The 18,179-nt window shown below is 37.6% G+C and overlaps 1 protein-coding gene across 1 annotated transcript in view; it reads right to left on the reverse strand.

Annotated features, from left to right (window-relative positions):
* Positions 1-18,179, reverse strand: part of LOC308344413 (uncharacterized protein) — a gene marked incomplete at both ends in the record, with an annotated part of 299,357 nt that overhangs the window by 151,838 nt on the left and 129,340 nt on the right. Inside the window, 2 exons of the mRNA XM_080805961.1 lie at positions 634-717; positions 810-892. Of these exons, the coding sequence (XP_080662087.1) occupies positions 634-717; positions 810-892 (167 nt within the window). The remainder of the gene's footprint in view (positions 1-633; positions 718-809; positions 893-18,179) is intronic.

Consider the following 18,179-nt stretch of genomic DNA (forward strand, 5'->3'; position numbering starts at 1 on the left):
AAGTGTCTGCCTTTGGCTCAGGTCATGGTCCTGGGTCCTGAGATTGAGCCCCACATCAGGCTCCCTGCTCATCAGGGAGTCTGCTTCTCTCTCTGTCCCCACCCCCTTCTCGTGCTATCGCTCTCTCTGTCTCTCTCTCTCTTTCTCTCAAATAAACTTTTAAAAATCTTTTCAAAAAGTTAGTTCTATAAACCCATATCTATTTAGTCAGGAAAGTGGAAAATTAATGATTCAAGTAATTTGTATGAGAAAAAGCAGGGATTGGAGGACAATTCTTTCACTTCAATCTTCTAGCCAGACCAACATTTTTGAATACTTAAAACCCAAAGCCACTTGCTCTACATAGATATGGATTTTGCAAAAGGCTGAATATCTAAAAACTGTGTCCAGTAATGCTGGTAAAATTAATTTAACCGAGATTTGAAAAGCCAGGCTATGTTATTTATATAAATTTATCAAGACAATTTCTGGACAGACTTCATGACAGCCATGATCATGCCAAATAAAACACAGTACAATCAGCACATTTTCTAATCACCCTCCCCAAGCTGGAAAGAGTCTTGTAGACTGATTAATTTAACTAAAGTCTTCAACAGCTTAAAGAAGTCTGATTCGGATGTAATAAAAATTTACTGGCATTACTGATTTCACAAACGTCAGCTGCTTTAGCATGCCCCACACTTCAAAACCTGCTTTGAAGACCAAATTACTTTCTACCTGTAAATATATTTTAAGAAATCATAGTTAATAATCAGGGGCTGCTGTTTTCATGGTCTTTCCAAAGCCAACATTTACAGCTTTCATCTTACCTTCTTGTGTAATTCATGGTCTTCTTTTAAGAGATTGAGATCACAGTCCATAGGGCAGGGACCAATTTTATTAGAAATGCTTCCTAGGGTTAAAAACAAAAGGTGGAAAAAAATATATTACAGATTTTCACTTCAGAGGATATGTAAGTTTATACTACTGTAATCTAAGAGTTTATAAAAAGCCTGACAAATGGGGCTAAAATAAAGAATTGTAAGAAGGAAGCTCTAAGATGTTCTATCCTCCACAATTTTAATTCACTCAATGTATGAACTTCAAGTAGAACTCTACCAATGGCCACACCACGGGGATGCAATTTACAAGCAGCAGCTGTGTCTGATCTCCTTTCCTACCCACATCCAGGTGGGATTCTCCATTATCAGCTATTTTCCCAAGTTTTTGAAGAGACTCCTCTGTACCTTTTTTAGTCTCGAGGTATAAAAAATTCTGTTCTCCGTCTCAGTACCCAGTATTTTCCGCCTGAGGTATCTTTTCCATATCGTGCGTGATTTATTTTATACCACAGTTTGTCAGTCCCAGCACTATTGATATTTGGGACGGATAATTCTTTGTTATGGGGGCTGCCCTGTTTTATAAAATGTTTAGCGGCATTTCTGGCCTCTACCCACTAGATGCCAGCAGTAGCTTCCACCTCTCCACCCCCTCCACATTTTTCACAACCAAAAATGTCTCCAGGCATTACCAAATGTCCCCTGGAAGACAAGACATCCCCAGTTGAGAACCACTGTCTAGATCAAAAACTCTCTGCAAAATAAAACAAAATAAAAAAATGAAAAACAACAACAACCAAAAACCCTCATTTCAGGCAATGTGTTCTGTTCATCTTTGTTTCTTCTTCTGCAGTGTCTAACAGGGCCTGAAATACTGTACTTACAATACTGTTTTTTTTTTATTATTATTATTATTTGAGAGATAGAGAGAGTGAGAGAGAGCTAGAGAGCACAAGCAGGGGGAGTGGCAGAGGGAGGAGAAGCAGATGCCCTGCTGAGCAAAGAGCCTGATGCTGAACTCGGGCCCAGGACATGACCTGAGCCAAAGGCAGACGCTTAAATTATTGAGCCACTCAGATGTCCCAATACTGTTTCTTAAATTATAAATCAACCAATTAATCCATCTCATAAAGTTGAACCAACATCTTTTTTTTTTTTTTTTTTTTTTTTTTTTTTAACCATAAGCAGCCAAAGTCTTGCTGCTTGTCCTCTTCTCCCCCTCCAAGGATTAAACATTATCATCCCCTGGCCCTTAGGAATTGCACTTGGGGATATTTTTTTTAATGAGATTTCCATAGTGTAAAAGTTTTAGGACCTGGTCTCCATGTCTGCATGCTTTAGAAAACTTTTTCTCCCTAAAGATGACCCAGCCAGCCTCTTCACCCCAATTGAGGTCTATGTGGCTCATGCATTTTAATGATTTCATTGTATTTTCTGACTCTGCTCCTGGTTGATGGTGCCAAACTGAAGGCAAATACCAACTAATGTCCTTCTTCAGGTAGAGTCTGACGGGTCAGGTGCCCCTTGTTGAGAAGTCTGGCACTTTAGTCTATTGAGTTGAGAGTGCTATAAATTATTAAAAGAGCTTCCTTGGGTCTAAAACAGAATTCATTCATAGTGAGGTTGATATAGCCAAAATCAAGATAAGAAAGAGAGGAGAAGGGAAGGAAGTGAAATTATATTTTAAATATACCATTCTTTTAAAAGAGTGAAAATTTAAATTTACAGCACATATCTGGTAGGTGGAATAACAAATATGAAATAACAATAGAATGAATTTTTAGTGTTTTTGCTCAACTTCATATGTATTATATTGTTTACTACACATACACTCATACAAAACAAACTGTTAGAAGAGCCGGCATTACCTTACATAACAGACTTGGAAACTGAGACTTGGAGAGATCAAAGAACTTGCACAAATCAGATAGCTAAAAATCTGAAATTTAAGCCCAGTTTTATTTGACCTGCAAGCCCATACATTTAACCCTTCCTTTGCATCTTAGGTGAGAACCATACCCCATTTCCACTTATACATATTTTTAAAATGTTGAACAATATATTCTTTTTTTTTTATTGCTGCTAGAACACATTTCCACCAACTTAACGACTTAATATTCATTTAAGTATGTTGCAGGTCAGAAGTCTAGGCAAACATGGCCCAGCTGGTTCCACTTCTTCCAAGTCTTACCAGGCCAAAGTCAACATATCAGTCAAGGCTGCAGGTCTCATCTGGGTCTTGGGATCCGCTTCCAAGCTTGCTGGTTGTTGGAAGAATTCATTTCCTTCTCATGCTTTCCTTGCACGTTCCTTTAAGCCAACAACCATGGGATGCATCCTGACGCTTTGAATCTTTCCAGTTTTTCTTCCTGCCTTCTCTTCTGCTTACCAGCCTGAGAAAGTTCCACCCATTAAAGGTTCATGTGATTAGATTACGTGCACCCAGATCCTCTCTCTCATGGTGTGTACAGCTTCTGGGGATGAGTGCTTAGACATCTTTGAGAAACCAAGTTAGAAATCCTGCCTACAGGAACAATCACTGACGTAATGGAATTTATATTGCTTTATGTTAAAATGTGGTAATGCTGTGCTTGTCCAGGTAATAAAGTCCCGATCAAAGAGATAGTCTTCTCAAAGTATTTAACATTTTCTTTGTTCTTACATAAGATGTCCTCTGCTCCAAAACCTATTTTCTAACTTATAAAAATGTATATAATAAATACATACACGTTAGATAATTATTAATGTACACTTCTGTAATTATATGCCTTATGTAACATCTACAATACATTGTATAAATGTATACATAATACAATTCTTATCAAATTCTGATCATACTGTACATGCAGTTCTCATCCTTTCTTACCCTTATATTGTTTCATTATTAAATATTCCTCAAAGTCTGATAGTCCATCATTTGTTTTTACTTAACCAGCCCCCTTTGGTTGGATATTTACATCATATTGAACGAATTTCACAAAAAAAAAATCTTAATTTTTATCTGTGCATATTTTCACAAATGAGTATGTAAGATCAGGAGGTCAGGAATACTAAATCAAACACTTAGGATTCACAAAAAGAACTATCAAAATTCAATCTGCAGTCAGCAATGTAGGAGAGTATCCAATTTACCCACATGCTTGCCAAAACGGACTCTTAGTGTATTTTTCAGTTTGTCCCCCTTGGTATCCAAAATTATAACATTTCATTGTTATTTTAACTTGCAATCCTGTAATTCTAAAAAATGTGAAAACCTTTATGTTTGCTGAGCACATATGCTTTTTATGTTGTAAGTTGCCATCTCCCCAGTTTTTATCAGTTGGAATATTTAACATTTTCTTTAAGATTTTTATCTTTCCAGGGTGCCTGGGTGGCTCAGTGGGTTAAGCTGCTGCCTTCGGCTCAGGTCATGATCTCAGGGCCCTGGGATCGAGTCCCGCATCGGGCTCTCTGCTCAGTGGGGAGCCTGCTTCCCTCTCTCTCTCTGCCTGCCTCTCTGCCTACTTGTGATCTCTGTCTGTCAAATAAATAAATAAAATCTTAAAAAAAAAAAAGTTTTTTATCTTTCCATATCAAAGATGTTAACTGTTTGGCACACAGGTTTAAAATATTTTTCTGTTTGCAGTTTGCCTTCTAATTTCCTTCTTTTTTTTTTTTTTTTTAAGATTTATTTATTTATTTATTTGACAGAGAGAGAAAGAGAAAGAGCACAAGCAGGGGGAGAGGCAGGCAGAAGGAGATGGAGAAGTAGGCTCCCTGCAGAGCAAGGAGCCTGATGCAGGACTCGATCCCATGACCCTGAGATCATGACCTGAGCCTAAGGCAGATGCTTAACCAAGCCACCCAGGCATCCTGCCTTCTACTTTCTTTGAGAGGTGTGTGTGTGTGTGTGTGTGTGTGTGTGTGCAAGATGTGGTTTTCAATCTTATATAATCATTAGTATCAGCGTTTTTCTTTTATTGTTTCTCTTTTTTGTTTATAAGCTTACAAAATCTGTCCACAGTAAATAGTCAAATGAAGTGAACAGGAACAAACTATAAATAAAGAAAGAACTCATGGGGTTCTGCATGATTTTCTTTCGAACTTCCTCCCACCGCCATTCAGGTGAGCAACCAACCATGACCCTGGAAGTCCTCCTAATACCCCAGGGCTAGACATGCAAATAGAACCAAACTTCATTCGTCTTAAAGGATTCCTTCCTCTTATTTCCTATTCCTTTTCACTACCTTGCCAAGCCACCCAGACTCAAAATCTCCTCCAGGAGTCTTCTTCCTGCTCTACTGAGACTCACAGCTCATCATTTGCCACTTTCTCTTTGACCTTGTGAAGACGATTTTATAGCCATTCCTTCCTCTTTTTAACCATAAACATGAATTCGACCTTCTTCATTCTCATGTACAGGCAAATAGATAGATACAGATAAGCAGTGACTTTTAACTGAAACAGAATTATGCCTACACTTCTGTTCACAACTGGGTTTTTTTTTTCCCCTCACGTAATAAGAAATCATGGTCATATCTATGAGTCATAAAACACATATCTAACTACATTTTCCTTAAACTGAATTTTTCCCTTGGTCCTCCCTCTTTTCTTCCATCCACATTCCCCTAACACCTCTCCATTCCTCCTGCTCCCCATAACCCACTCTATTTTCTCTATGCTCATTTAACCAGATATATACATGCACACACATATGTGAACATAGGGACATACACACTGATAAAGGTATTTTTCATTGTTACACAAAAAGGAGATTATATATTGCATATACCTGCCTATACCCTTTTTCACTCAACAATGTCTGATGGAATTCCTTTGAGTCAATAACTATAGCTCTAATTTATTAGGTTGAATGGCTGTATAGTATATTATACTGCAAATGTAGCATGATTTATTTGACCATTCCTCACTGATGACATTCATTTCTCTTCATTTTTATATTCTTATCAAAAAGAATGCTACTCCCGGGGAGGAGTCAAGATGGCGGAGAAGTAGCAGGCTGAGACGACATCGGGTAGCAGGAGATCAGCTAGATAGCTTATCTAACCATTGTGAACACCTACAAATCCAACGGGAAATCGAAGAGAAGAAGAGCAACAATCCCAGAAACAGAAAATCGATCACTTTCTGAAAGGTAGGACCTGCGGAGAAGTGAATCCAAAGCGACGGGAAGATAGACCCCGGGGGGAGGGGCCGGCACCCGGCAAGCGGCGGAGCGACGGAGCACAAAATCGGGACTTTTAAAAGTCGGCTCCACTGGGAGACATCGCTCCAGAGGCTAAACTGGGGGGAAACCCAGGCGGGGTCAGCATAACCCCAGGTCCCGCGGGGTCACAGAAGGACTGGGGGTGTCTGAGTGCCACAGAGATCGCAGGTATTGGAGCGGGGAAGCCAGCTATTGCGACAAAGCCGAGGAGTGAGCTCTAAGCCCAGGGTTACCTTGTGCCGGTCGCAGGCTGGGTGGGCTCGGAGCGCGGCCGGAGGCCACAGAGACAAAAGCGACCCGGCGCTTTTCTCCAGCTCCAACAATTGACTGCTTTCCTCCAGGCGCGACCGCAAGCCAGGGAGGCGGGACTGTTGGGCGCTTTGTTCTGAGAGCGCACTGAGGAGCGGAACCCCAAGCTCTCGGCTCCTCCGGGCCGAGAGACTGGGAGGCCGCCATCTTCATTCCCGTCCTCCGGAACTCTACGGAAAGCGCTCAGGGAACAAAAGCTCCCGAAAGCAAACCCGAGCGGATTCCTTAGCCCGGCCCCTGGCAAGGGCGGTGCAATTCCGCCTGCGGCAAGAACACTTGAGAATCACTACAACAGGCCCCTCCCCCAGAAGATCAACAAGAAACCGATCCAAAACCAACTTCAGTCACCAAGAACAGCGGAATTCCACAGCAGGAGAAAGCAAATCCTACCTGGACAAAATGACAAGGCGGAAAAACTCACCTCAAAAAAAAGAACAAGAGGCCGTACCGAAGGCTGGAGACCTAATCAATACAGACATAGGTAGCATGACAGATCTAGAGTTCAGAATGACAATTCTCAAGGTTCTAGCCGGGCTTGAAAAAGGCATAGAAGATATTAGAGAAACCCTCTCCGGAGAGATAAAAGCCCTTTCTGGAGAAATAAAAGAACTAAAATCTAACCAAGTTGAAATCAAAAAAGCTATTCATGAGGTGCAATCAAAAATGGAAGCTCTCACTGCCAGGATAAATGAGGCAGAAGAAAGAATTAGTGACATAGAAGACCAAATGACAGAGAATAAAGAAGCTGAGCAAAAGAGAGACAAACAACTACTGGAACACGAGGAGAGGATTCGAGAGATAAGTGACACCATAAGACGACACAACATTAGAATAATTGGGATTCCAGAAGAAGAAGAAAGAGAGAGGGGAGCAGAAGGTATATTGGAGACAATTATTGGAGAGAATTTCCCTAATATGGCAAAGGGAACAAACATCAAAATCCAGGAGATGCTAAGAACGCCCCTCAAAATCAATAAAAATAGGTCCACACCTCGTCACCTGATAGTAAAATTAACAAGTCTTAGCGACAAAGAGAAAATCCTGAAAGCAGCCCGGGAAAAGAAGTCTGTAACATACAAGGGTAAAAACATTAGATTGGCAGCGGACCTATCCACAGAGACCTGGCAGGCCAGAAAGAACTGGCATGACATATTCAGAGCACTAAACGAGAAAAACATGCAGCCAAGAATACTATATCCGGCTAGGCTATCATTGAAAATAGAAGGAGAGATAAAGAGCTTCCAGGACAAACAAAAGCTGAAAGAATTTGCAAACACCAAACCAGCTCTACAGGAAATATTGAAAGGGGTCCTCTAAGCAAAGAGAGACCCTAAAAGTAGTAGATCAGAAAGAAACAGAAACAATATACAGTAACAATCACCTTACAGGCAATACAATGGCACTAAATTCATATCTCTCAATAGTTACCCTGAATGTTAATGGGCTAAATGCCCCAATCAAAAGACACAGGGTATCAGAATGGATAAAAAAACAAAACCCATCAATATGCTGCCTACAAGAAACTCATTTTAGACCCGAAGACACCTCCAGATTTAAAGTGAGGGGGTGGAAAACAATGTACCATGCTAATGGACATCAGAAGAAAGCTGGGGTGGCAATCCTTATATCAGATCAATTAGATTTTAAGCCAAAGACTATAATAAGAGATGAGGAAGGACACTATATCATACTCAAAGGGTCTGTCCAACAAGAAGATCTAACAATCTTAAATATCTATGCCCCTAACATGGGAGCAGCCAACTATATAAACCAATTAATAACAAAATCAAAGAAATACATTGACAGTAATACAATAATAGCAGGGGACTTTAACACTCCCCTCACTGAACTGGACAGATCATCTAAGCAAAAGATCAACAAGGAAATAAAGGCCTTAAATGACACACTGGACCAGATGGACATCACAGATATATTCAGAACATTCCATCCCAAAGCAACAGAATATACATTCTTCTCTAGTGCACATGGAACATTCTCCAGAATAGACCACATCCTGGGTCATAAATCAGGTCTCAATCGGTACCAAAAGATCGAGATCATTCCCTGCATATTTTCAGACCACAATGCTCTGAAGCTCGAACTCAATCACAAGAGGAAATTTGGAAAGAACGCAAATACATGGAGACTAAACAGCATCCTTCTAAAAAATGAATGGGTCAACCAGGAAATTAAAGAAGAATTGAAAAAATTCATGGAAACAAATGATAATGAAAACACAACAGTTCAAAATCTGTGGGACACAACAAAGGCAGTCCTGAGAGGAAAATATATAGCAGTGCAAGCCTTTCTCAAGAAACAAGAAAGGTCTCAAATACACAACCTAACCCTACACCTAAAGGAGCTGGAGAGAGAACAACAAAGAAAGCCTAAACCCAGCAGGAGAAGAGAAATCATAAAGATCAGAGCAGAAATCAATGAAATAGAAACTAAAAAAACAATAGAACAAATCAACAAAACTAGGAGCTGGTTCTTTGAAAGAATTAATAAGATTGATAAGCCCCTGGCCAGACTTATCAAAAAGAAAAGAGAAAGGATGCAAATAAATAAAATCATGAATGAAAGAGGAGAGATCACAACCAACACCAAAGAAATACAAACAATTATAAGAACATACTACGAGCAACTCTATGGCAACAAATTTGACAACCTGGAAGAAATGGATACATTTCTAGAGATGTATAAACTACCACAACTAAACCAGGAAGAAATAGATAACCTGAACAGACCCATAACCAGTAAGGAGATTGAAACAGTCATCAAAAATCTCCAAACAAACAAAAGTCCAGGACCAGACGGCTTCCCAGGGGAATTCTACCAAACATTTAAAGAAGAATTAATTCCTATTCTCCTGAAACTGTTCCAAAAAATAGAAATGGAAGGAAAACTTCCAAACTCATTCTATGAGGCCAGCATCACCTTGATCCCAAAACCAGACAAGGATCCCACCAAAAAAGAGAATTACAGACCAATATCCTTGATGAACACAGATGCGAAAATTCTCACCAAAATACTGGCCAATAGGATCCAACAGTACATTAAAAGGATTATTCACCATGACCAAGTGGGATTTATTCCAGGGCTGCAAGGTTGGTTCAACATCCGCAAATCCATCAATGTGATACAATACATTAATAAAAGAAAGAGTAAGAACCATATGATACTCTCAATAGATGCTGAAAAAGCGTTTGACAAAGTGCAGCATCCCTTCCTGATTAAAACTCTTCAAAGTGTAGGGATAGAAGGCACATACCTCAATATTATCAAAGCCATCTATGAAAAACCCACCGCAAATATCATTCTCAATGGAGAAAAACTGAAAGCTTTTCCGCTAAGGTCAGGAACACGGCAGGGATGTCCGTTATCACCACTGCTGTTCAATATAGTACTAAAAGTCCTAGCCTCAGCAATCAGACAACAAAAAGAAATTAAAGGCATCCAAATCGGCAAAGAAGAAGTCAAACTATCACTCTTTGCAGATGATATGATACTATATGTGGAAAACCCAAAAGGCTCCACTCCAAAACTGCTAGAACTTATACAGGAATTCAGTAAAGTGTCAGGATATAAAGTCAATGCACAGAAATCAGTCGCATTTCTTTACACTAACAACAAGACAGAAGAAAGAGAAATTGAGGAGTCAGTCCCATTTACAATCGTACCCAAAACCATAAGATACCTAGGAATAAATCTAACCAAAGAGGCAAAGAATCTATACTCAGAAAACTATAAAGTACTCATGAAAGAAATTGAGGAAGACACAAAGAAATGGAAAAATATTCCATGCTCATGGATTGGAAGAACAAATATTGTGAAAATGTCTATTCTACCTAAAGCAATCTACACATTTAATGCAATCCCTATCAAAATCCCATCCATTTTTTTTAAAGAAATAGAACAAATAATCCTAAAATTTATATGGAACCAGAAAAGACCTCAAATAGCCAAAGGAATATTGAAAAAGAAAGCCAAAGTCGGTGGCATCACAATTCCAGACTTCAAGCTCTATTACAAAGCTGTCATCATCAAGACAGTATGGTACTGGCACAAAAACAGACATATAGATCAATGGAACAGAATAGAGAGCCCAGAAATAGACCCTCAACTCTATGGTCAACTAATCTTCGACAAAGCAGGAAAGAATATCCAATGGAAAAAAGACAGCCTCTTCAACAAATGGTGCTGGGAAAATTGGACAGCCACATGCAGAAAAATGAAATTGGACTATTTCCTTACACCACACACGAAAATAGACTCAAAGTGGATGAAGGACCTCAATGTGCGAAAGGAATCTATCAAAATCCTTGAGGACAATGCAGGCAGCAACCTCTTTGACCTCCACCGCAGCAACTTCTTCCTAGGAACATCGCCAAAGGCAACAGAAGCAAGGGCAAAAATGAACTATTGGGATTTCATCAAGATCAAAAGCTTTTGCACAGCAAAGGAAACAGTGAACAAAACCAAAAGACAACTGACAGAATGGGAGAAGATATTTGCAAACGACATATCAGATAAAGGGCTCGTATCCAAAATCTATAAAGAGCTTATCAAACTCAATACCCAAAGAACAAATAATCCAGTCAAGAAATGGGCAGAGGACATGAACAGACATTTCTGCAAGGAAGACATCCAGATGGCCAACAGACACATGAAAAAATGCTCCACATCACTCAGCATCAGGGAAATACAAATCAAAACCACAATGAGATACCACCTCACACCAGTCAGAATGGCTAAAATTAACAAGTCAAGAAATGACAGATGCTGGCGAGGATGCGGAGAGATGGGAACCCTCCTACACTGTTGGTGGGAATGCAAACTGGTGCAACCACTCTGGAAAACAGTGTGGAGGTTCCTCAAAAAACTGAAAATAGAGCTACCCTATGACCCAGCAATTGCACTACTGGGTATATATCCTAAAGATACAAACGTGGTGCTCCGAAGGGGCACGTGCACCCGAATGTTTATAGCAGCAATGTCCACAATAGCCAAACTGTGGAAAGCGCCTAGATGTCCATCAACAGATGAATGGATAAAGAAGAAGTGGTATATATACACAATGGAATACTATGCAGCCATCAAAAGACATGAAATCTTGCCATTTGCGACGACGTGGATGGAACTAGAGGGTATCATGCTTAGCGAAATAAGTCAATCGGAGAAATATAACTATCATATGATCTCATTGATATGAGGAAGGGGAGATGCAAGGTGGGGGGGGTTTGGGGGGAGGTAGGAAAAGAAAAAATGAAAAGATGGGATTGGGAGGGAGACAAACCATAAAAGACTCAATCTCAAGAAACAGACTGAGGGTTGCGGGGGGGAAGGGGGAGGGGAGAGGGTGGTGGGGAAATGGACATTGGGGAGGGTATGGGCTATGATGAATGCTGTGAAATGTGTAAACCAGACGATTCACAGACCTGTACCCCTGGGGATAAAAATACATTATATGTTTATTAAAATAAAAAAAATTTAAAAAAAAAAAGAAAAAAAAGAAAAAAAAAAAAAAAAAGAATGCTACTATAAAATCCATGTACTTGTATCCATCCATACTAGTCTTTTTATTCCTGTGGAAGGATTTCCAGGGTACCATTGCTGGGTCAACAAGTTGACATATTTTAAATGTTAATAGATGCTGTCTAGTTGCTTTCCAAAAAACTTTATATATATATATATATATATATATATTTGCATATATATAAATTTATATACATCTTTCCATAAGCAATTTATTTTAAAAATCTATTTTTCTAAATTCTTGCCATGAGTAGATCACTTTTGAATTATTAATTTATAATATTCTTAGATTATGGTCAGAGAGAATATCCTCTATTATTGTATTTTATATATGTCTGTCACATATATAAAACCTAACAAGCTTAGGTTAGGCTTTATACTCATCTGTTGTGTTATTTGATGCATATAAGTTGTGTCATATTATATCTTTTTCATAAATTATACCTTTTCTCATTTTAAAATGTTCTTCTCTTACTGTTTAGACCTTTTTAAAACTTTAATGTTAACTTGCCTGATGTGGACATTGCTTCTTGAGACAGCTTTATTTTTGTTTTGTTTTCTAGAATCAGTTCATCCATAGGTGTTCAGTATTTCTTTAAGCATGCTTATTGTAAGCTGTGGGTTTTCTTTCTAACTCAGTTTGACAGTATCTTTTACTGAATTGTCATATTTTTAGAAATATTACAATTGACATATGAGACATAAAATATGACAATTGAGAATTGTCATATTTTTAGAAATATTACTTTAGTTTTCTACTTCCCTCTTTCCTTTTCTTTGTGATGCTGATTCTCTTGGGATAATGATCATTTCTCTTGGCCTTTCCTTCCTTAATGTATGTTCTCCATTCGATTTTGCTTGCTTTCTTTCTCTGTAATACAGGCATATGTTATATGCCTGTATTAATAAAGGACAAAATTAGGGTACCACATAGTATCTGGTTCTAATGAAGGACTGGTAAAAAACCAGCACAGAGTGAGAGAGCCATGACAAAGGGAAAGATATGAAAGTGCATGTCCACAGAAAGCATAAAAGTGTCCCATGAAAGAGGAGATCAGCTATTAAAAACCTAACAACTTCTACCGTTTGACAACACCAGAGAAATAAGCTCTTCTCTGCCGTCCAGCCCTGGCCTGCCCCTGATTAGATCCTGAAGGAGTCAATAACCATGACTCAGAAGATGGAGAGAAGGGGTAGAAGCATAATACTCAGAAAAGAAGATATTCGAGTTCCACCTTCCCTTCTCAATATTTAGGGCCAGCATGAAGGAAACAGCAAGCAGGATGAAGCCTTTAACAGAGGTTGAAAACTTTTTTTTTTTTTTTTTAATTACTAGCCCAGACAAGCATATGAACCAGTGACTTCAGACTGGACCTAAGGGTGCCAGTAAGACCAAGGGAGGAATGATGTCTCACCACAGATTCCCTTCATAGAAGTACTCATCTCATCACTCTAACTCCGCATGCTATGTTTAAGATAAAAGGCAAATAAAATAAGATAAAAACAGAGAGGAAGGGTTGCCTGGGTGGCTCAGTGGGTTAAAGCCTCTGCCTTCGGCTCAGGTCATGATCTCAGGGTCCTGGGATCGAGCTCTGCATCGGGCTCTCTGCTCAGCGGGGAGCCTGCTTCCCTCTCTCTCTGCCTGACTCTCTGCCTCCTTGTGATCTCTGTCAAGTAAATAAATAAAACCTTTAAAAAAAAAAAAAAACAGAGAGGAAGGCAAACCGTAAGACACTCTTAACTCTAGGAAACAAACTGAGGGTTGCTGGAGTGCTGGGTGGGGGGATGGGGTAACTGGGCACATGATGTAATGAGCACTGGGTGTTTTATGCAACTGATGAATCACTAAATTCTACACCTGAAACTAATCATGTTAACTAAATTGAATTTAAATTTAAAAATTTAAAAGTAAAAGTAAAAAAAAAAAAAAAACTCTTAAGAAAAAAATAAAAAAATAAAAGGCAAGAGCAAACACAACCCTACTCCTTGCAGACTTTAATGCCTGAACCAGATAATGATGTCACTGGCCACTTTGCTGCCACACACTATGTATTCTCCCTGGTTAAATCCAGAATATCTGAATCCAATATTATTACTTTTAAAATCAAAGTGCTGAGGGATAATTTATATATGATAAAATGTACATATTCTAATTTAATGAGTTTTGACAAACATATGCACCCATGTAACTCTCACCACAAGTAAAATATAAAGCACTTAGCATGACCCCTGAAATTCTCCCATATCCTTTGCAATTGATCCCCTGTCCGCAGTGCGCACACACACACACACACACTCACTCACTCACTCCTGGCAACCACTTATCTGATTTCTACCACTACAGTTTGGAATCCTGTTATAAAATTTCATACACATGGCATAATACAGTATTTATTCTTTTGTGCCTGGCTTCTTCCACCCAGAACAGTAATTTGATATTCATCACTTTTTCTGTTACTGAGTAATAAGCCATTGTGTGACAGTACTGCAATTTATTTATTACTTCATCTAATGATGGATATTTGCATGTTTCAAATTTTTGACTGTTGTGAGTGAGCTGCTATGAACACTCATGTGGTAGTCTCTTTGTGGACATATTTTCATTTTTATATAATAGGAGTAGAATCACTGGGTCTTTGGTAAGTGTCTATTTCACTTAACAAAAAACTGCCAGTTTTTCAAAGCAGTTGTGACATTTTATACCCCTACCAGCAATGTATGAAAGTTTCCTCTAAGTCATCATCAACACTTGGTGGTGTTAGTTTTGTTTTCTTTGTTTTGTTTTTAATTTTGGCATATTAGTGATCGTGACGTGGTAACACGTAGTTTTAATTTGAAATTCCTGACGACTAAAGATTCTTTATGAACTCCATGGGCATTTCATATATCCTTTCATGAAACTTCTAAGTATTGTAATTTTTTTTTTTTAAAGTCGGTTTTCTTCTTACTAGTGAGTTGCAAAAGTTCTCTATATAGTCTGGATACACACCATTTTTTAGATACAGATACTACAGTTGGTTTTTCTCTATAACTTGTCTTTTATTTTTTATTAATGGCAATTTGACAAGAAAAGGTTAATTTTGTTGAAATCCAATGTATTTGGTTTTTTCTTAAAGTAGGTAATTTCTGTGTCCTGTATAACAAAATTATAAAGATTTCTCCTATGTTTTCTTCTAGAAGTTTTGTTGCATTGGCTAGGACCTCTAGGATATAAAATGATGAGATGAGAAATCCTTGAAACATTTAATCTTTCTCCATTAAATCAGGGAAACACTGCTATATTATTTAAATCTTTTAAAATAGACTAAATTCTAATTTATTACCCAACATATGATCTATCTTGCAAATAGTCTGTGTTTCCTTGAAAGGAAAGTGTATGTTGCTGTTTTTAAGTGAAGAGTTTTGTAAATATCAATTTGATCAAGTTGGTTCATAGTGTCATTCAGATCTTATATATCTTTCTTGATTTATCTCTTTGCATTTTCTTGATGATTAGTGATATTGAACATCTTTTCATCTTTTTATGTACCTGCTGGCATCTATATATCTACTTTGGGAGATGTCTATTCAGATTCTCTGCCCATTTCTTAATCAGAATTTTTTGGGGGTATTGAGTTTTATAAGTTATTTATATCTTTTGGATATAATCTCCTATCAAATATATCATTTGTAAATATTTTCTCCCATTTGGTAGATTGTCTTCATTTCATTTCATTAGTGGTTTCCTTTGCTGTGCAGAAGTTTTTAATGTAATGTAATCCCACTTGTGTGTTTTTGTTTTCTTTGTTTGTTTGTTTTATTTTTGTTTCCTTGGCTTTTGGTACCAAATCCAAAAATCATCATCAAGAGCAACATCAAAGAGCTCATCACCTGTATATCTTTAGTTTTATGGTTTCAGGATATTTCATGAATATTTAATCTCTGTCATTAAGAGCATATTTAAGATTGTTGTAGCTTCCTAATAAATTGTCCCTTTCATATTTGTCTCAAAGTCTACTCTCAGATTTCTAATATGAGATATTAATGTGACCACACTAGTTCTCTTAGGTATAGCATCTCCATGGTATATATTTTTCTGTCCTTTCATCTTCAGATTTACCATGCATCTCTTGTGGACAGCATACATTGGAGTCTTGCCTTTTGATTCAGGTTGACAATCCCTGCTTTTTAATTTAATTATTTAGTCTTGAACATTTTATGCAATTATTTATATAGTTGAGTTTGTCTACCATCTTGTTATTCACTTTTTGCTCTGTGCCTTTTGTTTCTTTGTTCTTCTGTTGAGCCTCCCTTGCCTACTTTTGTGTTACATACATATGTTTTTAGTACTATATCTTCTTTTCTCCATTTTTTCCCCTTCTTTTCTCCATCACTTTCTATTATTTCTGCACCTTTGAGGGTTTTTCACTAGTTAATCTAGGACTAATACCATGGATTTTTAAATTATACATGTCTATTTATAGTCAATATTATAGAATTTCATACTTCACACCTGACATTCCCATTATCCACTTCATACCTTTCACTTCATAAATAATAAACTCATAACAGTATGATTCTAGCTCCCACCCCTCATCCTTTGAGCTATTGTTATCATGTCTTTTATCAGTACATGGTTTACAACCTCACCTCACAATGCCATTTTATTTTGTTTAAATAGTTACATTTTAAGAATATTATTAGACAAATGTGTCTTCAGTATTTACCTCTATATTTGCCATTTCTAGGATATCACCATTCTCCTGTGTAAATCATCTTACAAGATTTTCCTCCATCCTAAAGAACATTCTCTAGCTTTGTTTGTTTATAGTGCTGGTCTGCGGGAGAAATATTTTTTCAGTTTTCCTTCATCTGAAAATGTCTTCATATCAACCTTAATTTTTGAAGGATACTTTTGCTAGGTACAGAATTATTGATTGACATTTCTTTCCTCAGCGATTTAAATATGTCATTACGTTGACTTCTAGTCTCCATTGTTTCTGGTGACAATGTTGGCCATTTTTCATATCATTGTTCCATTGCATATAATGTTTGTCTTTGTATATTCTTCCCTTCTCTGTCATAGATTAATTGGCTTTATGTGGGTTTATTTTGGGGGACTCTATCCTGTTTCATTAATCTATGTGTTTATCTTTGCACCAATACCATATTGTTTTGATTATTACAGCTTTGTGGTGTATCTTGCTGGACTGTGATACCTACAGACTTGTTTTTCTTAGGAATGCTTCGGCTATTCAGGATCTTCTGTGGTTCCATATAAATTTTATAAATTTTATAAATTTTTAAACAAAAAAAAATTAGTTTTGCAAAAAATGTTGGTATTTTGACAGTGATTGCATTGAATCTGTAGATTGCTTTGGGTAATGTGGACATTTCAGCAATATTAATTCTTCCAATCCATGAGCATGGAATATCTTTTCATTTGTTTGTGTTATCTTCAATTTCTTTCATCAATGTTTACTAGTTTTCAGAGTATAGATCTTTCTCCTCTTTGGTTAAGTTTATTTCTGGGTATTTTACTCTTTTGGGGGCAGTTGTAAGTGTTCTTTATTCTTAATATATAGACTTTGGGCATCTTAATTTGCTGTCAGATTGATAATGAGATATTAAATGCCTTTCCTGGTTTGAATGTCATCTCCATTTCAGTTCTAGTATCTCTGTTCTATTTTCAGGCTCACCTAGCAATATAGACTTCTGGGTTTCCTTCTGCATATCTCTGTTCTGCGTTCTACTCTGCAGACCCCAGCTGCTTCAGCTGCCCTGAATGTCAAGCTCAGTCAGTGAGATTCCCTGCTAGGATTCCACATCCCTGCTCTACAGACAGAATATCGTGTCCAGGTTAGAGAGATAAGGCTTGCCTCAAAACTTCTCTTCTCTCAGGGATCAGGAAGTCTGGTGCTTCCTGAGGGCCAATGCCCAGAACACTGCTTCATACATTCTCTCCAGTATAATAGTTGATTATAGCAGAAGAGTACTCTGTTATAGTTAAAACTGGATATAGCAATACTGTTTAAGTTTTTAATTAAAAAGTATAAATGGACACATTCATTTATCATGGGCTAATTAACACCCATGTTTATGTGTTAGTAATACAAATATAGGTTACTTATTTCAAAAGTTCACTTTATTTTATGGAACTATTACTCAATTAATTCTCATATCCTCTTATATTGAGAAAAGGACAAAATGTTTACAAATAAGAGTAACCTGCTGATGCCTTTGGAATGTGTCAGCTGGGATCACCTAGAAAAAACAAATGGAACAGTCATATTTTTAATAATGTATGAGGTGCACAAGAAAAACACTTGTCA

Source organism: Martes martes (assembly GCF_963455335.1).
Source record: "Martes martes genome assembly, chromosome: 6".
NCBI classification, from domain to species: domain Eukaryota; kingdom Metazoa; phylum Chordata; class Mammalia; order Carnivora; family Mustelidae; genus Martes; species Martes martes.